The sequence below is a fragment of the Panthera pardus genome, unplaced genomic scaffold (genome assembly GCF_024362965.1).
Source record: "Panthera pardus isolate Hobbes unplaced genomic scaffold, ASM2436296v1 HiC_scaffold_27, whole genome shotgun sequence".
Classification (NCBI taxonomy): Eukaryota; Metazoa; Chordata; class Mammalia; order Carnivora; family Felidae; genus Panthera; species Panthera pardus.
Window position 1 is genome coordinate 105,320,005 of NW_026526843.1, and position 26,849 is coordinate 105,346,853.

Here is a 26,849-nt window from a genome sequence, read left to right on the forward strand (position 1 = left end):
GCTAAGCTCCCTAAGGGCAGGGATTTTTGTCTATTTTGTTGCATGCCCAGCATCTACAACAGCGTCTGGCGCACTGCAAACGGTTTAATAAAAATTCCTTGAATGAAATGGAGAATCAGGTCGTAGGGTAAAATCATGAAAACTCTGGCTTTAAATATTTCTGGGCCAGCCAAAATCTCCAACTTTCAAACACTAGGGGGCAGCCTAAGATTAGAATAGAAATGTTTTTCCATTTAGGTCAGAGGTTCCTAACTTTGCTTATGTAAAGCATCACCTCAGGGCGCCTTTAGACGTTCTGAAGACCCTGTCGGACCCCTGACTAACTAAATAGGAATCCCCAGAGGGTGGGGCTCAGGGATCACTACTCCGTAAGGCTGCCCAGAAGATTCCGACGTGCAGCTAAGCGCAAGAACCACAGACTGGGATCCGAGGCGTGGGGGTCAAGGTGGCGCGACCTTCGGCGAAGCGTGATAACGGAGACAAGCTCCGAGGATCCCTCGCCTCCACGCCGCTCCCTGGCCGTGCTGTGTGGGGCCTTTAATCAACAATGGCGGGGATAGGCCTGTCCTGTGGGCAGCAACACGCCCGGCGCTGCCGATCCAGTGGGAATCTCCTCGGAGACAGGCTCCCGGCCAATGAGCGAGGCTGCAGGAGCTCGGAGCCCACCCGGCTCCGCAGAGAGCCCTCGCCCCGGCCAGCAAGGCCCCGCCTCTGGGCTGGAAGGCCCCGCCCCTGGGCGGCTGCCCCCGCGAGAGTGCGGCCGTGAAGGGGGAGGTCTGGTCCCGCGCTCGCGCTCGCCTTACTCTCGACTTCCCTCCGCCAGCTGTGTCGCGTGGCCCGGGTCTCTGGTCGCGCGCGCGGCCTCAGGGCAAGATGAGGCGGGCGGCGCTGCGGTAAGTAGCAGGGGTCCGGCGTGGCCCTTTCGGGAGGGTCGCCGGCGCCCGCCCTCCGCGCTGCTAGCGGGTCCGGGCGCTAGGAACCGGCCGCCGGCTGGCGAGACTGACGCAGTGGTTTGGGGGGGGGGGGGGGGGAGAAAAGGGGGCCGGGTGGGAAGGGGCGCCCGCCTTCCGCTACGACGCCTGGACGCGTGCCTTCTGCCCCCGAGTGAAGCACCGCGACCCCCACTCCTGGAGCGGAGTTTGATATTAAAAGCGAAGCGGCACTTTGAGGGAGGAAGTTGGGTGTTCCCTGAAATTCCTTTCTCTTTGCTCATCACGGGTGTGGTTTGGGGGTAGCCGCTTGTGAGAGAGCTGGCGTTTAGCACTCCACCTTACTTCACAGCTCTTTGCCCTCCTTGGGAGAGCACTTTTAGGGTTAAGTGCTTGACCCACTTGGACTCCGGGTTAAGTGTGTTGTAATGTGGGGAGAGATTGCGGGGCACCTCTTGGGCTGCCAGGACCTCAGTCAGGACTGTGCGCCTAGGTGCCGGAGTCCAGCTCCAGCAGGTCCAGGGATTCCCGAAGGATGAACGGCGTGGGCGAAAAAGTGAAAATAGAACAAAACTAAAATAAAAAACAAAAATAAAAATGGGCACAGACAACAGCAGTGTGTTGAACTGGCCGATTTATTGTAGCAAACGTGGCATTATATATGCGAGTGATTTCCTTGTAACATACGTCGTCTATGTTTTTTAACATTACCTAATTTTGAAAATGTTCCTATGTGTCATCAACCTTTAAGAAAGAACATGGCGATTTTCCCCTAATTTTCCCGCATACCCTTTGATTATTAATTTCTTACATTATTCCATTATGCATCTGCATTTGTCTATAATTATCTATAGTCTATAAAGCATTTGCTTTGCCGTTCTCATGAAAGGCCCTCCATTTCTCAACACCTCAAGTGGAACAGTTACAGGGACATGACCTCCTAACCACATGAGACCGAGACAAGGTGGTGTCTCGGTCCAAGGTGCCAGGAGGGGGCCAAAAACGCCTTAGAAACCCTTGCCTCACACATTCTCAGACAGTGCACCTAGGAATTAATTAACCATTCTGTACCGAAACCGACTAGGTTCAGTCATCATCTGGAATGCCTCCCGGGGGGCCAGGTGGGCCTAGGGGTTGAAGTCACCTGTGCCCAGAGATACACTCCTTAGTTGCCGGAGTGAGGCTTTCAAATCCACGTCTCTCCTTTGCTGGCTGCCTTTGCTGGCAAAGGCATGAGGCTATCCTTCCTGTAAGTAGAGGAGTCTCCACCGCACAATTTCTGGCGGAACCTTATTTTCTTTCCTAATGGTTTTTTCTCCAGAGGGCCTGTGGAGGGCAATTCCCCAGCAGACACTACTCCAGGTAGTTTTAAGGCCGAATTACCTAAAAGTGGGAGGACAAGAAGCTTCGCTGTCGGTGGGCCGCCTGGCAGTCACCAATCTGTCCACAGCCCGGGCCTTGCCGCTCAGGCTGGGATAGCTCGGCTTCCAGCACCTAGGACTTTGGTGCTGATTTGAACTTTACCTTGAATGAGCAGCAAGGCCCTGTAAGGTGAGGTGGGGGGTTGATTAGGCTACTTGGACAAGGAGGATGCCTTTTTCTGTGTGTCACCTCCCAGCTTGCCCAGTTAAGGCCTCGGGACTTAGACTCTAGGACAAGTCTGGCTCTCCCCCAAACCTTTTCAGCTGAGCACTCCAGCTGTCTCCAGCTTCTTTCTGCCTGGCTGGGCCCCCAGGGGCCTCACCCCTGTTCCAGCTTCTGGAATCATGCTACAGGTGCGCCATCTCTCCTTGTGTGCCCATACTGGTTCTGAATGACTGATCTCTGTCATTTGTCTTAGGGGTCCTGGATCTCCCTCACTATTCCTGTGGATCTTGCTATCAGCTGAAAAAGGTTCTCTGTCTCTCTCTTGTGTATAGCACTTAAAAATAAAAGCTTTATTAGCACTGTTTAGACAGAGTGAAAGTCATTATGGGAAGGGCCACAGTTGACTTTAGCTTACATTGGACATGATGTGAAGGGCCTTCTACAAAGCTCCATGATCTTGCCATGTGCCTTTTCCCAGGAAGACTTTCTTGATCTCCTCTCCCCCAGTTTGGAAGTCTTTTTCTTTGCACTAATAACTCTTATAAACCTGCTTTCCTTTCTTGTGAGTCCTGTTGAACCTTAAGCAGGTACTCTGTTAGTTGTTTAGTGAGACAAAGAGTTCATAAATGAATACAGACTGTTCAAGATGATTAGGTTATTTGACTAGTGTGCAGTCTTTGTAGCTTATTTTTCCAGACTCAGGGAAGAGTCACTGAATTCGTTTAGTTTCTAAATTGAGGCATTTCCCCGGGGTGGAGGGCCTATGAATGGCGTTGCCTGCTACTGTACTGGAAACTCTTCCCAGACACCTACCCTAAGCTTGGGACCCAGAACAGAGCTAAGACCCTTCTTTTCACACCTTAGGTGACTTCTGTGACTTCTTAGGCAAGCCATGAAGAGATTGGGCTCTTTGGTCTCCTTTCATTGGAAAGTTTTAATCATGGAGTCCTACGGCCTGAGTGTCCCAAGGCCTCTTGACGGTTTCTTCTAAAGGCCTAGGGATTTTGCTGTAAAACTCCCTAGGTCTTATCAGGGAATAAGCCAGTAACCCTGTGGTACTGAGGTGTTGGGTAGTGATTAAACCCTTCTTCCTCTCCCTCCACCTCAGCGCTGTATATGTAAAAGGGAAGTAGCCTGAGATTGTGAAAAGAGCAGCTTGCCTGCAGATGTGTTCGTGTGTGCATGTGTGAATGTGAACTTCTTTATCCTTATGACAGTCCCTTAGGATAGGTACTATAATTACCCCGTTTTACAGATGAAGAAAGTTTTGGCGGGGGTGGGGGGGGTGGGCGGCATAGTGGAGTTAGTCCTTGCTTGTCCCGGCATGAGGTAGTAAGAATTTACTAATAACTTGAACTAGAATGAGTAATAGTATCTGGAGTTCTTGACCTTGTCAGTGCCTTGCTTTCTTCAGCTGTGCATTCAGATTACTTTGTCAATTTCTGATATTATATATGTGTTATCCATGATATGATGGTGGTTAGGAGTCAACACTTAAGAAACAGTGAACCAAAACCAACTTAAACAACTTGTTTTGGCAGACTAGGTTAGGTGCATTTGGGTAAATCATTTTTATTTTGTTTGGGGATTAGGAAATTTCTGCCCACAATAAATACTCTGAGTCTGGAAAGGGTTAATTCTGTTTTCAAAGTTTATTAACTTATAATTGGATTTAGCTTATTTATTGAGGAAATATGGTGTGATAATAAAGAACAAAATAAATGTTCATAATTAATTTACTCAGCTGTTTACCAAATTGATTCAGGGCTTCTGAAGCTAATAAAAAAGCAAGAATAAATCCATTAAACCTGGTTGATATCTTTTATTTATTTTGTAGATTGTTAGCTAGTTGGTCTCTTCTCTCATGAAATGTTTACTCTAGTTAGATGATTTATGGAGTAGCCTCATATGCAAATATACAGACCCTGGAGAAACAAGTACAGATCCTTACAAGAAAGTGTATACTGAGGGTGTGGAGTGGTTAAGTGTTTTGGGAGGAGGGGCTGGTTTTGGGGGTTGCCGGGACGCCATAGAACCTACTCTAGTGTTTTTTATCTTGTTTTGTAGGCTTTGTACCACCTTGGGCAAGGGGCTGCGTGCTCCTGGCAGAGGACTCACTCAAGGATCCGAGAATCCCGAGAAACAGAGAGTCCTCCACATGCATGAAGGCAAGCATGGGTGTTTGTGTTTTAGGTCCACGTGGTGAAAAACCCTGTCTTATTTGGGAGGCATACAGATAGGTACTTTAGGGCGAATGAGACATACTAAACGTAGATTTTTCCATAAACTTCTCATTTATAAGATGGTCAGAATAACTTTGGGTAGAGACCACATTCAGAATTTGAGCTTTGGTTCCTAGGAGCCTGGGAGACAGCTCTTTTAATTAAATGGCTTCCACTTTCTTTGTGTTGGTACTGAAGGGTAAAGCAGAGAAAAAAGAGACCTGTTGCATAAGAGATGGACCCTTCAGTTGCAGCAACTAAATGCTCCTGATCTATAGTTTTGTTAGAGGGACAGTTAATCCATGCTCAGTTGAAGTTAATTTCAATTTCTAGTCTGATATGCAAACTATGGCTGTGTATATCAGTTTAGGAGTATTCATTATGAACAAAATTGTGGCTTCAAAAGGTACAAATTGTATATATACGTACACATGTATATACATACGCATATACATATATATAATTAAAATTTCATTAAAATTTTTTTATGTTTATTTATTTTTGACAGAGAGAGAGAGGGGCAGGCAGAGCGTGAGTGGGGAGGGGCAGAGAGAGAGGGAGACACAGAATCTGAAGCAGGCTCCAGGCTCTGTGCTGACAGCACAGAGCCTGTTGTGGAGCTCCAATTCACGAACCATGAAATCATGACCTGAGCCGAAGCCGGATACTTTAGCTGACTGAGCCACCCAGGTGTCCCAAATATTTAATTAAAATTTCTACTTCTTGGCCCTCACTACCCCCTTTATTCATACTCTGACTAAACTAGTAATAATCATTATATGTCAGTGAGCATCGGTAGTCTGTGTACTACTTGGCATACTTCCTGTCCATTCTTTTATTCAAGGAACTCAGGAGGGAAAAAAGTCAGAAATAAGACACATTTACTAGTGGTTACAGGCATACCTTGGAGATATTGCAGGTTTGGTTCCAGACCCCTGCAATAAAGTGAATACAGTGAGTGAAATCAATTTTTTTGTTTCCCTGTGCATTTAAAAGTTAGGCTTACACTACACCGTAGTCTATTAAATGTGCAATAGGACTATGTCTAAAAACACAGTGTACGTATCAAAACAGTTTAAATAGTACCACCAAAGCTCACTGATCACGGATCACCTTAACAAATATAATAATAACGAAAGAGTTTGAAATATTGTAAGAATTACCAAAATGTGACACAGAGACATGAAGTGAGCAAATGCTGTTGGAAAAATGGCGGTGATGCAGTGTGGCCACAACCTTCCAATTTGTACAAAACATACTTTCATGGAGCACAGTGAATACAATAAAATGAGGTATGCCCATATATTCTGCAGTTCTCTCTGATTTAGTTGTAATTAGAGTTTGTACCAAATTTGTGGTGTATAACAATTATTTGATAGAAAAATCAACTATTTTTTCGTTAAAGTTTAAGTGCATGTTATCTAACCATATTTGGTTTTGATCACTTAGCCATTGAAGGACCAAGTATTGCTACAGTTAATTTCCCATAACTGGAATATATACTTTTAAGTCCTATATAAATGCTAGGAAAAAAACATGACATCAACATGTGAAATCCTGTAGACTTATTTTTTAGTCTTGAATTTCTACTGCTTATCTAATTTATTTTCCTTTTATCCATATAGCATGTTCACCTATACATGTGAATCACGGTGTGTGTGGTAATTAGTATCGACTTTTTCTTTAAGTGCTTAAGCTTCTTTGCATTAATTCATTCTTGCACTTTTTGGGCATTAACTAACATTAAATTACGTTCTTTGCTTTTCCTTGATTTACATCTTTGCTTCACTTTTGTGGCTTAAACTTTTCTAACAATTAGGATAGTATAAATATATGAAAGATCAGTTGGAATGAGACTCCTATTTGAGTATCACTGTCAGTCCCTGCACTAATCAATCTGCTCTACCAACTGCCTATAAGAAGCTAGGTGAGGATTTTGGTCATAATATCTCCATCATAAAGGGTCTCCTACTGACACTGATACTACCCCACCCGATGAATAATTGGAGTTACCCTGTTTTGTTTGTGTATGTAAATCCCAGTGATTGGCACAGAGTATTCTTTTTCTCACTAAGGAGACAGTTAGTTGTTTCACGTTTTTGGGAAGCACAGGTTTGATCCCTTCCTTGAGCTGTTTGTTGTGGCATTAAATGGAAATTAATGGATCTTTAAAGCTTTTGAGTGCATGGGTCGCTTTTTATAGTTCTTCAACTCATATCCATAATCCAGTTCTAGTATTTTTGTTTCCTGGAATGACCCCTTTATTTTTGTTTCAGTTCGTGATAAGTTGCGGGAGATAGTAGGAGTCTCCACAAACTGGAGGTAAGCACGCTTGTGCTCATTCATCCTTTCACCTTTAAAGTGGTATGCTAGGCTGTATTTAGGCTCAGCTGATGGTCTCATTGTAGGGGTGGAGGGAGCCCTGTGTTTGGAAATGGGTTGAGAGGGTTTTTTTTACTTGCGGGGAAGACCAACATTCCAACATACTCATCATTTGATGCATTCTTGTCATAAAATAAAGGCATTTACCTGTACTCTACATTTTTCAAAGTGCATTCAAGTATATTACCTCAATGATTCTCTACAAAACTTGTGACATGCTTATGGCATATGTTCCTGTCCCTTTTTTACATATGATGAAACTGAAACTCAGAGAGAGAATGAATGAATTAAGGATCAGGGTTTGGGAATTAAAACTCAAGTTTCTTGGTTTTTCTATTTGATGCAGCCTGGCTCCTTTATTACTTCTTGTCACTTCACAATTAACCTGATCTCTCAGTATTTCCCTGCTGTGAAATAGGATAATATCCCTATTGGTGCATAGAATTTTGAGACTAAAATGAGATAAAAAGAAAAAGCAGTCACTAGACATACAGTAATCTATTGTTGGTATAGAAATTATCTAATGACTTCTTTTTTAGCTATTTATATGAAAAATTTCAATGTTTTGAAAAGTAGAAAAGATGAATACCTCTGTCTCTACTATCTTGATTGGTACTTACATTTTTCCAGATTTGCCAATATGCATATGTTGGCTGAATTGTAATTTACTTATTCATATAAGTGAATTATAGGTATCATGACACTTCATACATCTCCAATAAATAAATATGTTCTCTTGTGTAACAAAGTCAGCAATCATGTGTCTCTCCAACAAACAAGATATTCTCTTACTTGATGAAATATACAGTAATTCCCTCATAGTATATTACTCATCCGTACAGAATTTCTCAACTGTTCCCAAAATGTCTTTTATAGCTTAAAAAAATATCAAGATCCAATAAAGAATTGTATATTGCATTAGTGGTTATGACTCTTTGGTTGCTCCTAGTCTAGAATAGTAGACAATTATTCTCCCTCCTGTTTTTTGTGTACGAGCTTGACTTTAAAGGTTTTTTTTAAAAAAATGTTTATTTATTTAGTTAGTTTTTTGAGAGAGAGAGGGAGAGAGAGATGGACACATATGGAATGTGAGCAGGGGAGAAGCAGAGAGAGTAGGATACACAGAATCTGAAGCAGGCTCTAGGCTCTGAGCTGTCCACACAGAGACCACTGTGGGGCTTGAAGCTACAAACTGCAAGATCATGACCTGAGCCAAAGTCAGGTGCTTAACCGACTGAGCCACCCAGGCACCTGTATGAGCTTGACTTTAAAGAGACCAAGCCATTTGTTGTGTAGAACGTTCTATGTTCAGGATTTCCCTGGTGCTGTTTAACTTGTTTCTTTATCTCTTATACTTTTGGTAGGCTAAACCTTTCTGGCAATACTACTTCATAAGTGAAGCTTATCTTAATTAATGACATTATCAGCATTTTAGTTTCCTATCCCCTTGGCGCTCTGTCTCTTCTTTTCCACTTTAATCATTTCTTTGTCTTCCCTTCCCATCTCCTTTTCATGTACTTTTCCTCTTTACCTTTTGCTTTGCCTTTCATACTTCTTTTAGATATAGTTCATTTTTCTTCCTCTGTCTCTGTTTCCTGAAATCGAAGGCAGAGATAGAGATAAACATAGACATAGACATAGAGAAAGAGAGAGAGAGAGAGTGAGTTGGGGGCACAGAGAATGTGAGAATTGTCAAGGTGAGAAATGGGAATATGGGATTCAGTGGCCACTTTGTTCTTTAGCCCATATATGTATTTGTGCCCATCCCTCTATTTTTAATTTTGATTTGAAATATTCTATTTTTTGAATACACCTTTTGATGAGGGTGAATATGTGGTTTGTTTAAGTATATTTATATCACTTACAAGTATGTATTACCTTTTTTATTTATAAGCCCAAGACATTTTAACAGAAAGTTTTTAATTTCACTGAGTGCCAAGTGGGGATGGAGGGAAGGAAGAGAAGGTGAGCAGGTCCAGACCTTTTTCCTTCTTTGATAGGGTCTGACCAGCCTGAATGTCAATGGCATGTGGGATCGCACTGCCCCCTGTGTTTCATGTAGTTTGCCTCCTTTCTTCTCAGAGACCATGTGAAAGCAATGGAGGAAAGAAAATTACTTCAGAGTTTTTTGGCTCAGTCACAGAAAGGACTGCCACCCAGGAGAATGAAAGACAGTTATATCGAGGTTCTCTTGCCTTTGGGTAGTCAGCCTGAATTACGAGAGAAATACTTGACTGTTCAAAACACCATCAGGTAAAACGGCACTCTTTTTATTTATGTAATTTATTTGTTTTTATTTCTTTTGTTACTAAAACTTTGAGATGTAATTTACACACCATACTGTCCACCTATGTAAAGTGTGCAGTTGTGTGGTTTTAGTATATTTGCAGAGTCGTGCGGTCATCGCTGCAATTTTAGAACCTTTCATCCACCCAAACTGTGTTATTCATTTTTTAAGGGGTGATCGTCATGATTTTCATTTAATCACAGTGTTCTTTGTTTCACAGATTTGGGAGGATTCTTGAGGATCTTGACAGCCTAGGAGGTACTGGTATTATTTTAGTATTTCTAAATAGATAGTTATAGCTATATATTGAATCATTTGGCTGGAAAGGGCCTTTTTAATTCTTTAACTTGCCCAGATGAGGACATTCTAAAAGAGCAGTAAAAGAAGGGCAACTATTGCCTCTGAATTGTCATAATTTTTTTCCTGAAAATGTAGATTCCTGCTGAACAGTTATAATCTGAGTAGTCCTTCTTTCTAATAACTTTTCAAAAAGTCTTAAGTTTTTGGAAAAGTTGTTCGTACAGTACAAAGAATTCTTTTTCTTTGAATCATGTGAGAGAACAGTATTTCCTACAAACCAGGACATTCTCCTACATAACCACAATACAACTGTCAACATTGGGAAGTTAACCCTGATACATTAGACTGTTTGATTCTTGGACGCAACTCAGCCTTCACCAGTGGTCCTTTGTAGCAGAAGGGATCCATTTCTTTTTTTTTTTTTAATGTTTATTTATTTTTGAGAGAGAGACACAAAGAGTGTGAGCAGGGGAGGGGCAGAGAGAGAGGGAGACACAGAATCTGAAGCAGGCTCCAGGCTCTGAGCTGTCAGCATAGAGCCCGACACGGGGCTCGAACCCACGAGCTGTGAGATCATGACCTGAGCTGAAGTCGGACACCCGACTGACTGAGCCACCCAGGTGCCCCAGAAGGGATCCATTTCTTAATCACATGTTGCATTTAATTGTTGTGTCAGGAATAGCTCCTCAGTATTTCTCTGACTTTCATGACCTTAATACTTTTGAAGGTTATAGGCCAGTTCTTTTGTACAATTTCTTTCAATTTGGATTTATTTTATGCTTCCCCAAGATGGGATTTGAGACATGCACCTTTGGCAGGAACATCACAGAAGGGATGATGTGTTCTTATTGCATCTCATCAACTGGTGCATAATTCTCATTTGTCCCATTACTGGGATGTTAACTTTGGTTCTCTGATGAAGGCAGTGTATGTCGGGGTTCTTCACTGTAAAGTTACTCTTTGCGCCTTTGTAATTAATAAGTACCTGGTTGGCAGGTAATTTCAGATCTTATAAACATTCCATTCCTTCTCAGACTTCCAATGTATTAAAATCAGTATGGACTCAAGGATTCCTATTTTATTGAATGGATTGTAATATGTTGCTGTCATCTCTTGTGGTGCTCAAATTGTGCCGGGACTGTCCCAATCCCTTCAAGCTGACTTCTGTGTTTTTTTAATGTGTCCCCATCATTCTTTGAGCACTTCTTTACTTTCTGGCACAATAAGACCTCCTAGGCTCATTTGTACTTTCCCTGCCTCAGTCCTGGAATCAGCCAAATCTCCAAGGGGCTCTGGTTCTTTTTGATAGGGAATGGTAATTAGAAACCAAGATAGGGGTACTGGGAGTGGTCACTGCTGCTGGGGTGTCACTGCTCCCATGTTCTTTCAGTGGAAAAGCTGGAGAATATTTGCACATGCACATAAATTTATATCTATGTCTGTCTATTTATCCATCTCTGAAGACCATGGGCTCATACTGGCAGTTGCAATTCTGGATCAGCACCACAGTTTCATTCATTTCCCCCTTTTCATATTTGTAATGCCTCTTTCCAGCTGGCTCCGTTATTCTAAATCTATTTACTTGTTTGGTAAGGTCCCCCTGTATGTAGCTCATTTCTTATCTCTGCCACCCCTAGCCTCTCATGGATGCTCCCCTCACCTCACTGGGATTCATACCAGGTCCTGTTCTGCTGGGTCACCCTCCTCATTGTGCTCAAGCTGCAACATGCTGGGCCATTGCTTTTGTTGCCTTCTCTTTTTATGTCCTCCGGCCCTGTTTGGGCTTTAGCACCTTACTCTGGGCTACCTTGCTTGCTCTCACTAATGACTTTTGGACTGAACTGTTGGGAATGGGTTTAAAGAAAGGGTCTAATGACTTCTACAATATAGAAATGAGTCCATTGTTAGGCTTATACCTAGCTGCATGTTTCTTCAGATTAAATAAATTCAGTTAAACATTCTTATTGGCATTTTAACAAAAACTACACACACATGCGCGCGCGTGCGCACACACACACACACACACACACACACACACTCTTGACTTTGGTTTACTTAGGTGTCCCTAAATACACAGACTCCCTTGGCATTAACCTGTTTTTTCCTCATTGCCTCCTGTTGATGGCCATTCTTTTCACCTCTCCACTTGATTCTGTTCCTTCAAGTTCTTTAAAGAACTTGCCTTATCACCTAATCTTTCTCTCTCATATTGCAAGCCGTTTCTCAGCTTCACATTCTCTCACCTTCTAAACATATTCAAGGCTCTTCCATCTTATAATGGAAAGTAGGTAAAATCTCCTTCCCTTAGAACACTGTCAAACTATCTTTCTCTTTCACTTCAGAGCTAACTTTATGGAAAGAGTTGGAAAAAGTCATTAGCTCTTACTGCCTCTGTATCATGACTTCCTGTTTATTTCTCATTCTCACACTTGCTGGCTTCTGTTCCTCAGAGCCATTGAACTGCTCTTGCCAAGCTCTCCATTTCCCCCCTTATTTTGTGATCTAATGGGTGCTTTTCAGGGTTTACCTGACCCTATTGTGGTTCCTGATAAATATTGTTGAGCTCATCCTTGGGCTTTGTGACACTTCTACCTCTCCGGCTGTTCCTTGTTCCTCTTTTCCTAGTGATCTTTTGAATGTTGGTTATCCCCAGGGTTTTGTCTTCTCCCCTTTTTTTTTTGCTTATCTGTACACTCCCAGAGCTTCACTTGTTATCAGTATGTGGAATACTTAGGAACCTACATTTCCTGCCCTGCTTTTCTGAGTTCCAGATCACTTTGCCCTCTCGCCTATTGGACATCTCCATTTGGATATGCCCTAGGCTTCTCATATTTAACATGTTGAAAATAGTCCATTTTATTCTTCCTCTATTCTCTTTTTCAGTGAATGGTGTACCATCTTCAGTCAGGCAAGCTAGAGACCTGAGATTATTAACATATTGAAGAGATTATTAAAATATTCTCTTCTTTTCCATCGATACTGACATAGGCCAGGCACATATGATTTATTCTATGGGTACCACAGAGGCTTTAAGTGGACTTTCTTGCCTTTAGCCTCTCGTTCCCCCAGTGCATCTGTTAGGAGGTGCATGGATGGAAGGATTTTTTTGTCACTTAACAAATATTTATTGGGTGCAGACCCATGTCCTGAGGGCTGAAGATACAAATTTGAATGAATCATGGGGGAAGCAGGGAGGCCACTAAACACAGGAGTATAATACAACTTTAAATGCACAGAAGCATGCTTAGCTTATTAAAATATGGCAAGTATACAGATAGTCTCAAGGTGGTGTAGGAGTCAAAGGTGTTAGGAGGAAGGAGGAATAACTTTAAGTGAAATGGTTGCTTCATGATAAGGAGTCAGAGGGAAAATAGATAGCTGAGTCCTTGTGATTTGTTTCTCTTTTATGAAGATGTTTGATGCTGTTGGACTCATGTGCTGGGTTCTTTTTCTAATTGAGGCAGTGTGTCTCTGTGGAGTGGTGATGGGCCACCTGCTGGGCTTGGGCTTTAGACTTCGGCTTCTTGACCAAATCTAAAATTGAGTGGGTACTCAGATTAGAAGATCCCCAAATCACTTCAATGTGTAGAAGTCTTTGGACCTAGGATAAAGCTGCTAGTGGGATATGGGGGGATTGGGTCTTCAAAACGAGATAAGACTTTTTATGGATTCAGGGATTCAGTTGTAAATGTTGAGCAATAATCTTGTGTTTCCTTTCTTTGGTTCTCTTCTTTTTTCTTACAGTTCTCATTTGCTACATGCACACCAAGATTCATTCAGCTAAGGCGTCTCCTCTGTCTATAGTTACAGCCCTGGTGGACAAGATTGGTAAGCAATATTATTTTCTATGGATACTTAGAATTCTTAGTAATCACAAGAGATTATTGAAATTAGAGGAAATATTTTTGTTTTATGGAAAAATTTTTATGTATACATGTGTTTGAAAATGTCTCACGGTATATACTAAAATACATATTTATTAAAATGATCTTTGAGTGGAAGGGTTTTGCATAATTGCAGTTTTTTTTTTAGTTTTAAAAATGTTTGTTTATTTATTTATTTTCATGATGTTTATTTATTTTTGAGAGGGAGAGTGCAAGTGGGGAAAGGGCAGAGAGAGGGGGAGACAGAGGATCCAAAGCAGAGCCTGTGCCATCAGTAGAGAGCCCAGTGTGGGGCCTGAGCCCACCAACTGCAAGACCATGAACTGAGCTGAAGTCCGATGCTTAACCGAGTGAGCTACTCAGGCGCCCCTCCAGTTTTAGTTTTTATATTCTTTGCATTGTCTACATTTTTCAAAAAGGTATACAGTTCTCTTTTGTATGTCAAAAACGTTGTTTTTAGTTTTGAAGACTAAAAAAAAAGAAAAAAGGAAAAGTGGTGGAATTTGCCAGAATATAAAATGAAATTTTCCTTTTGTAATACGGAAAATTTGGGGTGTGGTTTGAACTCAGATTGACTTTCTGTTTCGCAGATATGTGTAAGACGAGCTTAAGTCCAGAACAGGACATCAAGTTCAGTGGCCATGTCAGCTGGGTTGGGAAGACATCCATGGAAGTGAAGATGCAAATGTTTCAGGTATGTATTCGTCTAAAGGTTGCTGGCTTGTTCCAATACAACCAGCTAGTCCCAGCGAAAGAAAAGCATATTTACCTATGCTTTTTACCTATGCTATACCTATGACAGGTATATAGCTCACCAGTTCTAGAAAAAGAATTGAAAATTCATGTCATGCAGATGGTGGGTTATTAACGTGTTCTTCCTGGACAAAGACTGACACTTTGTTTGGTGTCTCGGTTCATTGTTTATTACTTTCAAAACATGTCAAGGTGCTTATTTCTGGTTTTGCCCCAGAGAATTTCACAAAAGTCTGAGTTACATCAGGCACGAATGGTACTTACTGGTCACTGTGTTAGTTTCCTCGGGCTGCTGGAACAAAGTACCAAAAACTGGGTGGCTAAAAATAACAAATTAATTATCTCACAGTTTGGCAGCCAGAAGTCCAGAATCAAGGCTTCAGCATGACCATGCTCCCTCTACAATTTGTAGGGGGAGAATCCTTCTTTGCTTCTTCCTATCTTCTCATGGTTTGGTGGCAGTCCTTGGTATTCCTTGGCTTGCAGCTTGAACGCTTTGATCTCGGCTTCCATTGCCACGTGCTCTTTCGCCCTTGGGTGTCTGTGTCTTTGCGTCTCTTCTCTTCTTCTTCTTTTTTATTAAATAATCTCTGTGCCCAGCGTGGGGCTGACACTCATGACCCTAAGATCGAGAGTTGCATGCCCTACCGACTGAGCCAGCCAGGTGCCCCTCTTCTCTTCTTATAAGGACATCAGTAATATGGGATTAAGGGCCCACCCTACTGCAGTATGACCTCATCTTAACTGATTATATCTGAAACGGCCCTATTTCTAAGTAAAGGTATGTTCGGAGGTACCAAGGGGTAAGACTTCATATATTTTTGGAGGACACAAGTCAACCCATAACAGTCACTTAGACTAAATGTAGCAGTTAGGAACAGCCCGGCTAAGGAGCAGAACTTTGAGTAGCTGTTATAAAGAAATGAAGAAATTTGACAAGAAACATGTACCTCAAAGAGGATAATAGCACAGAAATCAGATAATTCAGAGTATGTCCCACGTTTCATTGTGAAAATTTATTTAAGAATGACTCATTCTGGGGGCACCTGGGTGGCTCGGGTAAGCTGCCAGCTTTGGTTCAGATCATGATCTTGCGGTTGAGTTTGAGCTCTGCCTTGGGCTCCGTGCTGACAGTGCAGAGCCTGTGTGGAATTCTCTCTCTCTCTCTCTCTCTCAAAAGAAAAAAAAGAATGACTCATTCTGGTGAGCACAGCATAACATATAAACTTGTTGAATCACTGTGTTGTACACCTGAAACTAATGTGACATTGTCAACTATGCTCAAATAAAAAAAATAAGGAAAAAAAAAGAATGACTTCTTCAGTTACACCAGAGTATTTAGTAGGCTCATTATTCAGATAGACTTTTTCTCTTCTGGAATTATGAAGTACTTCACCTTTTGGAAAAAGTCTAAAGCTTGTTCTGCAGTAACTAAAGTTTTTGTCAAAATAGTTAAGTAGTTTTTTGTTTGGGGCTCTCTGTAAGCAGTTGGATTCTTTAAGTTCCATGTTGTCATAGCTGACAGTAATACTGTTGTTAGAACAAAACACAGTAAGCATGATGGGGATGCTGCTATGATTAGTCCATACTGTTTTTTTTTTTTAAGTTTATTTGTTTTGAGGGGCGGAGAGGGGCAGAGAGGAGGAATAGGAAGAGGAGGAGGAAGAAGAGGAGGGAGAGGAGGCGGAGGGAGATGGAGGGAGGGAGAGAGAGAATGAGAATGAATATCTCAAGAAGGCTCCATGCCCAGTAAGGAGCACAACTCGGGGCTTGATGCAACCACCCTGGGATCATGACCTGAGCCGAAGTCAAGAGTCGGACATTTAACCGACTGGGTTGTCCAGGCGGCCCCTGTCTGCATTTTTTAATCTTCATCGTTGATTCCTAGACTGCTCAGATTCCTGCCATAGGAATCAAGGTAATTTGAATCTGGGCCAAATAGGTTGAAAAGAGTTACAGGACTTATTGTGAGGAGAGGGCCAATGAAAATCACTGTCAGACAAGTACAAACTTCTGTTTTAAGTTTGTATTTCTCATTGACCATTTTGACTAGTAACTCAAGACTTGAGTGATCCTTTCTATTCCAGATAGGAAGCTTGGCGGTAGGTGCTTTGCCTCTGGTTTAGGTACATGTAGGTTTAAATCCCAACTCTGCTGCTTATTAGCCATGTGAATGTGGGTAAATTACTTACCTTTTCTGAGTTTGCATTTTCTCAAGTGTAATGTGGAAACAGTAATAGTACCATGTTTTATTGTGTGGTAAGCATGAAATGACAAAACAACCTAACCATAGGAATTAGTTGGTACATTGCCTGTCACACAGTAACCACTAATCAAATGTTGACAATAATGTTCATTTATTATCATTACTATGGAGGTGGTCCCAAATATTTTCTGGGCTTGACCTTCAGACTCATCTTTCTGCACACCTGTTTTATCTCTCCTCCTACACGTGCTCTTGCTACCTTAAATCAGGTGTGTGACAAACTGAGTACCTCAGCTTCCTTCCCAATCCTGATCCTCCTCCATTTCCCCCTTTGCTGCCCTGGGTCCAAACCTTTGTCATATCTTTAATTTCGTCCTTTCCTATACAGCCTTTTGCCAAGTCTTGCAAATTCATCACCCATAGTAACCCACCAGAGAGTTCTTTCTTCCCTTTCCTCTCGGCCTCTGTGTTTCATTCAAGGCCTCACTGCCTCCTTTGTGAGTACCTTAACTGTCTTTTAATGGTCTACCTGCCTCTAGTCTTTGCTCTCTCTGTTAATTGTACAGATTTTTATGAGTTAGATCTTATAAAGGCAATCTTAAATCACATTGCTTTCCTTCTCCAAACCCTTCAGTGACCATTATCTGTGGATTAAAGTCTGAACTCTTTTGACTAGTTAGGATCTAAGGTGCTCCACAAACTAGCTCCCACCTGCCTTTACAACTGTATTCCCTCTGACTTATCATTCCTATACCTTCTTAGAGCTTGCTGCAGGACATTTTGAGCATTCAAAGAATAGGGAGTTACTCATTTTTGCATTCTTTTTTTAATGTTTGTTTATTTTTGAGAGACAGAGAGAGAGAGAGAGAGAGAGAGTGAGCGAGGGGAGGGACAGAAAGAGAGGGAGGCCAGAATCTGAAGCAGGCTCCAGGCTCTGAGCTGTCAGCACAGAGCCCGATGTGGGGCTCAAATGCACAAACTGAGAGATCATGACCTGCCCTGAAGTTGGACGCTTAACCGACTGAACCACCCAGGGGCCCCTCAATTTTGCATTCTTGATGCTTGGCACTAGTAGGTGTTCATTATTATAAACCATAATGTAAACAGTGAGTGAGTAGGATGAGTATCATTGCTTATTCTTTTTTCTTGCCAGAAATCCTCATGTTCTGGCTCCACACATTCGTATTCTACCTCTGCTTCCAGGCCACCTTATGCTCAATCCTTCCCTGATCCTTCCAGCTCATAGTGCCTGTTCCTTCCCCATGACATCTGATTCTTCCTCCTGGTACCTGCTCTTCTCCTCCGCAGAGCTGCATATGAACACATCTTTTCTCTTCGACTACACTGTAGGCTCCTTGACATAAGCAGCATCTGGGTGTGAGTCACCTAGCCCACTTCCTCGTGTCCATTCATTTAACATTCACTTAGCAGTTTATCGAATGCGTGTTCTGTGCTCAGTGTATAGCAGTGAGCTAAACAACGTTTCATTCTCTTACAGTTTACATTCTAGTAGTGCTTGATAATTTTCTGCCTCAACTCATATACATCATCAATCATTGATTATCTTCTATCTGCCAGTCTTTGTGCTAAGTGCTAGGCATACAAATGTGAGTAAAAATGGTCTTTGTCCTCAAGAAAAGCGTGCTGCAGTCGGTGATTATGATATACAGATGGTCCCTGACTTAGGGTGGTTTGACTTCCTATTTTTTGGCTTTATGATGGTGTGAAAGAGTGTTCAGTAGAAAGTGTACTTTAAAGTTTGAATTTTGATCTTTTTCTGGGCTGGTGATATGTGGTGCTGGGCAGTGGCAGTGAGTTGTAGTTCCTGGTCAGCCACGCCATCAGGAGGGTAGAGGACTGACGCACTTGCAACCCGCCTGTCCCCATATGGCTTTTCTGTTTTATACTCTCTGAACAGTATTAAATAAGTTCCCTGACATATTCAACACATTGTTATTAACGAGGCTTTATGTTAGATGCTTTTGCCCAATTGCAGGCTAATATAAGTGTTCTGAGCATGTTTAAGGTAGGCTAGGTAAGCTGTGATGTTCTGTAGTTTATGTGTATTAAATGCATTCTTGACTTAAGATATTTTCAATTTATGATGGATTTGTGGGGATGTGACCTCGCTGTAAGTCGAGGAGGATCTGTAATATATTAAGTATCATGCAGCTTTTCTCAACAGAGGCACTACTGGCATTGGATGTAGGAAAAATTCTTAGTTATGCAGGACAGTCCCCCGCACTGTGAGGTGTTTAGCTCCTTGGTTACCCCTGCCCTGCTAGTGATGTCCCTCAAGCCGTGTGACAACCAAAACCAGTTCTGCACATTTCCAAGTGTTCCCCGTGGGAATAGTATCCATCTCTGTTACATTGAGTACCACTTTCAGGGAGGACTTTGTTTCCACTCTGGTGGCAAACCAAGGAAGGGATGATGAACTCTGCCTGGGGAGGGGGCAGGGGTGGGGAAAAGTGTCTTGAGGAAGGTGGCTGTGAGGAAGGCCCAGGCTCAGGCATGGATGGGAGGCGTTCAACAGCACGGTACATTCCAGACCTCCAAGTTGTCAGGTGTGCTTAGGGAAAGGTTGCAGGTGTGAGGGGCGTGTTTGGTGAGCAGAGAGGAATCTGGACTTTGTCGTGGAGAGCTTTATATATATTGCCAGCAAGCTTAGAGCAGATGTGGGAAGAAGGTTGAGGGGGAAGGCGATGTGGGCCTGAACAGACAGCAGCGAGGAGGACTAGTGAGGAGGTTTGTTGAAGAGTGAGCCTAGTATGCCCTCAGCTTATGATAGGACTTTATGATATAACTTCCCTGGAAGTACAGATTCCTAGAGAATGAAGAAATACCTCAAAGCCTCAAAGGCTTGTACATTGTAACTATTTCACTCATTACGTGGAATGACCAGTGATCCTTACCCCTTCTTGGGAGCCCCCTACGCTCAGCTAAGGGGGCACAAACGTGTGCTGGTAGCTGGCATACTGAAGTTACCTGAATATTCTAATGTCCATGGGAGCGGTGGGCACTTCACCTGGCTTTGTGTGCCATTGTGAGGACAGGTAGGCCTCAAGAAAGCCAGAACTTTGCATAATGCAGGACAGTTAAGTGACATTGATGCAGAGGGTCCCTCTGTGACCCTTGCCCTTGAGTCTCAGTCACGCACACTTCCAAAGCCCGTAGGTCATGTCCATCCCAGCCCTTCTCGCATGGTGTGCTGTTTGAATTTTGGGGTGTCTTTCTCCTTTTCCAAGACCACAGCCTTCTTGGTCTTGCTCCAGTCCCACCCAGAGCTTAGTTCTATGTCTGGCAACTCAGCAGATGGTGGTTAATGATGCACTTTTCTTTTTTTTTTTTTTAATTTTTTAATGTTTATTTATTTTTGAGACAGAGGGAGACAGAACATGAGTTGGGGAGGGGCATAGAGAGAGGGAGACACAGAATCTGAAACAGGCTCCGGGCTCTGAGCTGTCAGCACAGAGCCCGATGCGGGGCTCGAACTCATGAACCGTGAGATCATGACCCGAGCCGAAGTCGGACGCTTAACCTGCTGAGCCACCCAGGTGCCCCAGCACTTTTCTTTTTCTAATTGCAGCCCTTTCCAAAGCATGCATGACATCTGTTAGAATTGTCATAGGTCTTCTTGTTAAATGTATTTCTTATGTCTGTATTTTCTTTCCACTGTTCTTTAGTTACACGGCAATGAATTTTGTCCTGTTTTGGATGCAACCTTTGTAATGGTGGCTCGTGATTCTGAAAATCAAGGGTAATTGCTGTTTTTTCCTAATTCTTTATTTTGGAAAACTTCAAAGATACACAAAACTGGAGAGAAGACTATAATGAAATTTCCATATACTCATCACCTAGACTTAGAAGTTTTAACACTTTTGCCGTATTTGCTTCATCTCTTTATTAAAAATGTATTATTTTCTTTATTATATTTTATTTTTTTAAATGTTTATTTTTTTGAGAGAGAGAGAGAGAGCGAGAGATAGAGTGAGCAGGGGAGGGGCAGAGAGAGAGGGAGACACAGAATGTGAAGCAGGCTCCGAAGTGTCAGCACAGAGCCCGATGCGGGGCTTAAACTCACAGACCGTGAGATCATGACCTGAGCCAAAGTTGGACGCTTAACTGACTGAGCCCCCCCAGGCGCGCCAATGAATTCATGGATTTTAATAGTAAATGTATTTCAGTAAGTTGCAGCCATTGTTCTTGATGCTCAGAGCGTACTGTGTTTGGGCAGTGGGAGCTCCTTTAAGCCGGCTCCTGGAGTAAACTTGTTTCACATTTCCCCGCCAGTCTTCCTGTTCTCTGGTACGGTGGGATATCTTGGGCTCACTTAACACATTTTCTTCCTCAGGCCCAGAATCAGCCATTTCTCTGAGGAGTCTTGGGGTTCCTCTTAGTGAGTACTGGTATTTAGAGACCAGAATCTGGGCACTAGAACTATATTTTCTACTCATTTGTCATTATTTCTAAGCCTTTTCAGTGGACAGAGTTAGGATGTATATTAAAAAGCAACAAATATCGGACCTCGTGAGTTAATGTACCATCAATTCCAAGTCAGATTGAACTTTACAGATTTTAACTTATTTGGCTTCATACTTTTTTCCCCTTAAGTTGAATTCTTGGTTCCTAATAGCAGTCACCCGGAAGGCATTCGAACGGGGGGAAAAAACTGTTGAACTGTGGGGGGTGGGTTCTGGGCTGGGAGGAAATAGTACAGGATTGCTATTGGTATAGGACAGAGTCTGGGGGCCTGTGGGAATCTAATTTGTATTAGAAACTTGAGGTAGGGGTCCTCATTGAGAAATCTTTGCTGCCTCATGAAAAACTGCCTTGGAAGAGTGAGTTAAGGTCAAACAGATGTGAGTGTAGAATGCTACTCTTCACTTTCCCACTGGGCTGGGCAGACCTGCGGGTCCTAGGGGCTGGCCCTGGGTGGGGGACTCCTTTCCGGCCCTGTGGCATTATTTAAAATTTCTCTCCCATTGTTTCCATTGTTGTTTCATCAAATCTTTGGATTCTACCACAGTGAAAGCACCCCCCCCTTTATCTGTTTTCTCTTTTGAGAAATTTGCCACCTTCAGAAAAGTAGAATGATGCAGTGAGCACCCAGAGAGCCCTCACCTTCAATTCACCAATTGATATTTTGTCTTACCCTCTCTATATAAATACACACATGTACACACTCTTTCCCTGAATCATTTGAAAGTAAGTTTGAGACTACTTCACCCCTGGATAGTCCATCATCTGTCTCCTAATAATAAGGTTATTCTGTTACAAAGCCTCGATGCCTTTATTATATCCAAGAAATTTAAGTGAGACAGTTATATTATCTAATATACAATCCATATTCAAACTTTGCCATTTGTCCCTAAAATATCTTTTATAGCTCTTTCCCCTGGGTCAGTATCTGATTGAAGATCATGTATGGCATGTAGTTATTATGTTGTTTTTTTTAAAGCATCCCCCTGCCATTTTCTATCTCTGAAGACGTTGACATTTTTGGAAGGGTCCAGGCCAGTTTTCCTGTAGAATGTTCTACAGTGTATTTTTGACTGTTTCCTCGTTATGACAATCAGGGGAAACTTTTTGGTGAGAGGCAGTGTTCTTTTTATAATGGGAACTTTCTAGTGTACAGCTTACTCTGTAACTAGAGGGCTCCTTACTTGTTCCTGGGTTATTATATGAAACAGTGAGTAAGCATTACCTAAAACAAACAGCAGAGACTTGGAAACCAGTGGGTAAATTGTTCACCTTCCACCTTTCCTGGGGAAAACTGTATTTATAAGCCTCTTAAACTGTATTCTTTTCTTTTCTTCTCTTTAGGCCAGCATTTGTAAATCCACTCATCCTTGAAAGCCCAGAGGAAGAAGAACTCTTTAGACAAGGAGAATGTATATTAATTTGTTTATAATAAGATACGGTTCTGCAAAGCACACTAGCTGTACTGCAGAAGAGGTTATTTAAGAGCATGTATGGACTGTTCATACCAGTCAAGTAGTCTTATTCATGCTGAGAATTTATTGAAATTAAAAATACCTTATTTTTGGTTCCAGAATCCATAGTTTAACAGTTTTCCTGATTAGACAATATTTGTTAAGTGCAAAAATTTGTTTTCTCAATTTTAGTAAAATGGGAAATGTATCTTAGTGAAATAACTGCTGGTCAGGGCTCTGGTTCAGGATGGTCTTTTTAAAAACTTTTTTAAATGTTTATTTTATTTTAGAGAGAGAGAGGCAGAGAGAGAGGGAGACGGAGGATCTGAAGTGGGCTCCACACTGACAGTGCAGAGCCCAATGGGGGACTCAAACTCACGGACCATGAGATCATGACCTGAGCTGAAGTTGGACGTTTAACCAGCCGAGCCACCCAGGCGCCCTGGATGGTCTAAGTGTGGTCTTTAAGTGGTCTCACACTGAGCCAGTGTAATTTCCGTGTGAAAGCAGGGAGTCGCTGGACACTTTATGTAGCCTCAGCAGCCTTCTTTGGGATATATGTACAATTTCCGGTGGGCTTTTTGAAGTCAGGAGATACTGCCTTTGTAGGGTCCGAGGCAGCCAAGGTCAGGAACCGCAGTGCTGCAGTGGGACCCTCCTGATCGTAGCTCCTTGTCGTCCTGTGTTCCAGTGAACAAGGGGAGAAGGGTTGCCTTCAGCTCCACGTCATTACTGAAAATGGCTCCCAGTGCCGAGGAGAGGACAACCATACATGAGATGTTTCTTAGCACGCTCGATCCAAAGTAAGTTAGGGTGGTGAGATTCCAGGTTGGGAAAGCATTTAAACCTTGGCCTTCTCCAGAGCCACGTGGGCCTCAACATCTTGGGAGTTGTTTGCATATATTTTACCTTTCATCAGTAAAAGCATGGCATTAAGAGGGTTTCCTGAATCTCGTTTTGTACAGGACTATAAGTTTTCAAAGTCGAGTTTTACCCCCTCATGCGGTGTGGATGGAGGATTCAAAACTGAAGAGCTTGGAAATTTGCCACCCTCAGGTATTGTAAGCCAATGAAAAATCTTCTAAAGAGGATAACTTGCTTTCGTGATTCTCATCTAAAATTTGATCCGCCTTCAAACTGACCTCTGTTCTGTGGCATTGTTAATTCCTTTGTTCTGTATATGAGGGTGGTCGTGAGCTTGTATTTGTTAATAATTATTTTATGCCCTATAGGAGCGGAACATTTTCAATCGGATCTTTGGCGGTTTCCTTATGAGGAAAGCGTATGAACTTGGATGGGCTACTGCTTGTAACTTTGGGTGAGTTTGGCAGTGTGGCGCCAGTAAAAGTATTCAGCTTCTGAGAGACAGTTTGCAGTACCCCATTGAAATGAACCATTTTAGGCCAGTCTGGATGTGTTGGGGTATGTGCTTTGTTTTTCAATCAATTTCACACTGATACCACCTCCACTTGGTCTTCATTTTCAAAGGCTGTTGCTCTGACTTTGTCAGTTAGTGCATTAAAGACCTACTGAGAAAAGGTGATGACAATGCAGAAAGGAAAAGATAGAGTGGTGATCTCGTCACATTGGCATCCCTTACCATTTCTCACTGGTATGATTATTTGTCCCTTCCCTAGGTTTATTCTCTTATCATTCACATTTTGCTTCAGCTGATTGTTAGGGGAGAAATAGACATCTGAATTTTGTGGTTGACCCAAATTCTGCCTTTGTCTGTTAGTGGTTCCCGACCGTTTGTAGTAGCAGTGGATGATATCATGTTTCAGAAACCCGTTGAGGTTGGATCACTGCTGTTTCTTTCTTCGCAGGTAGGTGTGCGATGAGGGATGAAATAAATTTTTTATCATTCGGGCCCAGAAGAGAAGGTTTTTTTTTTTTAATTCTAAAGCCACTGTTTCTCTTATGACTGGCTTTTCTCCCCTTCCTAATGCACTTGATTAACTATCAGGTCTAAATCTCTTAGGTTTGCTTTACTCGGGACAATTACATTCAAGTCAGAGTGCACAGTGAGGTGGCCTCTCTTGCGAATAAACAGCATATGACCACCAATGTCTTCCATTTCACGTTCATGTCAGAAAAAGAAGTGCCCTTGGTTTTCCCCAGAACCTACGGAGGTAAGCAGCAATGTCTGTCCTTAGTGAATGGAAGAACGTATAAAGAAATTTTTCTTCTTTTAAATTGTTGTAGGAAGCATAGAGACGCCTCTTAGCTCCAAGAGCGTATCTCTAGGAGATAGCGCTTTCAAGGGTCTGCAGCCTTGACGGCCAGGATGCCTCATGGCCTGCAGGCTGCCGTCGCTGCTCTGCCTGACCTGGCTACCGTCTGAAGGGTCAGTCCAGCTGTAAGCGGCCACTGGTGGTCAGAGACTGGTGCAGCCACAGGAAAGGGGCACGAGTCGAGGCTCACCCCTCAGGATCCTTGCACACCCCCAGCCCGACAGGGCCTGCCTAGAGCCATTTTTGCACGCTCCTTGTTGCCCTCTTGTTCCCAAGTAGCCTAGCTGTCCGTACAATGATTTTGTAAGGTGCCATGGGCTTCTCCATGGTTCTCTCTTTTGTGTTTCAGAGTCCATGTTGTATTTAGATGGGCAGCGGCATTTCAACTCCATGAGTGCACCGGCGAACTTGAGAAAGGACTACCTTGTGGAACCCTAGGAAAACCATGCTTGTTTAAGAGCAGCCCTCCACGGTGGCATAGTGCCTGTTGAAAGCCCGATCAAGTGTTTTGGTTTCAGTCTTTATTCTCATCCTCTGTTGAGAAGAAGAATGTATTCAACCTTTAGGATGATCAGCAAAGCAGAACAAGAGAGTGGCTGGGTGGGGCAGAGGAAGAGGGAGTTATTAAACAATAAACACTCTCAAGACAATTTAAATTAGAAACCTACCATGTCACCTCCTGTGTGGTAAAGAAATGAGGGCAGAATGCCTTTATATGCAGTTGGAAACGTTTCTTTTCTTAAGCTTATCACAAGCTATCCGTATGTGCAGTTTCCTGCCAAGGTATTTGGAGGGCATTCCTTAAGCCTGACGCTGCAGTTCCCCTGTATTGTCTAAATCCCATCAACCCTACATGAGTCCTCTGTGTTTTGCCTGCCTCTCCTTCCCAGCTTTGGTTGTTGGCAGGAGGCAGATGAAAAGTCGGGGTGAAGGGAGCGAACAAAAGGTAAGGCATTTGGAAGGATTTGTGGGAAGCTTTAAGCCTAAAGCCATACCAAGAGGAGGTGTTCAGAGATGATCTGTATGAGGACACACAGGACCATGTGTTCATTCTTTCGTTCACCAGATAGCTTTTCACACTCTGCTCGGAGCTGGCCAGGATATATCTGATTCAAAAACAGGAACAGTGACAATAATGGCTGCTTATGCTTGCTGAACACTTGCCATGTGCTAAGGCACTGTCCTGAGCACTTGACGTGTATTAGCTCATGTATTTCTTCTACCACCACTAGAGGTAGGTTCTCTAACCCTCTCAGGTTAGGTCACTCAAGCACAGACAGGTTAAGTGACCTGCTCATGGTCTCACAGCTAGTAAGTGGTGGTGCTGGCATTCAGAGGCAGGCAGTGTGGCGCCAGGGCACGCTTGACCAGTACATGGGACTGCTTTCTGTGTCCAGGATCACAGTGTCACCTAGGAACCCAAAGGGAGGTATTCTCATGAGTCTAGCCAAGACAAAGTTCCTTTCTTGATGGGATGGGAGGTCGATTGAGTCCGGGAGAGACAAAAACCAGGCTTTTGGGAAGAAAAGAGTCCTCTCTGGCAAGGTGTTTCCCCACACTGTACTTGCACCATCCTGAGCTTCTCTGGGCCCTTCAGTACAGCATTTTGCAGATTTACCTGTGACTCGGCGGGGACTCTGGGAGTTGTGTGAATGTGTTAAGGGCAGTTCAATGAAGAGACCTACTGTCTGCTGTCGTACAGATTATATGTTATACATTTAAACATTTTTTGCTTATTCACTGAGATTCTTTCTAGAACTTTTCTTGCTATTCTAAGCATGGTTCCAGTAAATATCCTAAATAGCTAAAATATTTAACCTTTAAATGATTTCCTTAGGAAAATTGCAGAGAAGTGATACCTAGGTCAGAATAGTGTGCACACATTGAAGGCTTTGAATATGCATTTCACATAACCTTCTAGAACAGTTGGAGACCTTCATTCACTCATCGATTTCCCTGAAGTTTGCCAAGTTTTATTCTTTTTAAACATCTTTGCCCTTTTGATAGGTGAAAAAGGATATTTGTTAACGGGCTGTCTTTGAATTTTGCCAAGATTGAACTTTAAAAAATTGCTTATTGTGTTTTTAGTTAAATTACTAGTTCAGGTATGGATATCAGAATCTTAACTC

The 26,849-nt window shown here is 42.7% G+C and overlaps 1 protein-coding gene across 3 annotated transcripts; it reads left to right on the forward strand.

The window, feature by feature from the left end:
• The first annotated feature begins 733 nt into the window (after nt 1–733).
• Nucleotides 734–25,387, forward strand: ACOT9 (acyl-CoA thioesterase 9). 3 transcript variants are annotated; one of them, XM_019433549.2, is made up of 16 exons: nt 735–893; nt 4,584–4,684; nt 6,364–6,390; nt 7,015–7,060; nt 9,203–9,373; nt 9,628–9,665; nt 13,452–13,535; nt 14,182–14,285; nt 20,237–20,310; nt 22,377–22,444; nt 23,178–23,289; nt 23,452–23,542; nt 23,719–23,804; nt 24,225–24,312; nt 24,468–24,618; nt 25,070–25,387. In XM_019433549.2, exons 1-16 carry the CDS (start codon nt 874–876, stop codon nt 25,156–25,158), a joined length of 1,350 nt encoding a protein of 449 aa, XP_019289094.1. In that variant the 5' UTR covers nt 735–873; the 3' UTR covers nt 25,159–25,387. The 3 variants fall into 3 exon arrangements, with proteins under 3 accessions (XP_019289095.1, XP_019289094.1, XP_053747724.1); XM_053891749.1 differs by lacking the exon at nt 735–893 and adding an exon at nt 2,263–2,480; XM_019433550.2 differs by lacking the exon at nt 6,364–6,390 and having other exon boundaries at nt 734–893.
• Nucleotides 25,388–26,849: the final 1,462 nt, after the last annotated feature.

What these genes read in the sequence shown, in the direction of transcription:
- ACOT9 (XM_019433549.2), top strand. Translation starts at nt 874, where the DNA reads ATGAGGCGGGCGGCGCTGCG. An exon ending in CTTAGCACGCTCGATCCAAA is followed by an intron (nt 23,290 to 23,451) that starts GTAAGTTAGGGT and finishes CGTTTTGTACAG; the next exon opens with GACTATAAGTTTTCAAAGTC. An exon ending in TGCTGTTTCTTTCTTCGCAG is followed by an intron (nt 24,313 to 24,467) that starts GTAGGTGTGCGA and finishes TAAATCTCTTAG; the next exon opens with GTTTGCTTTACTCGGGACAA.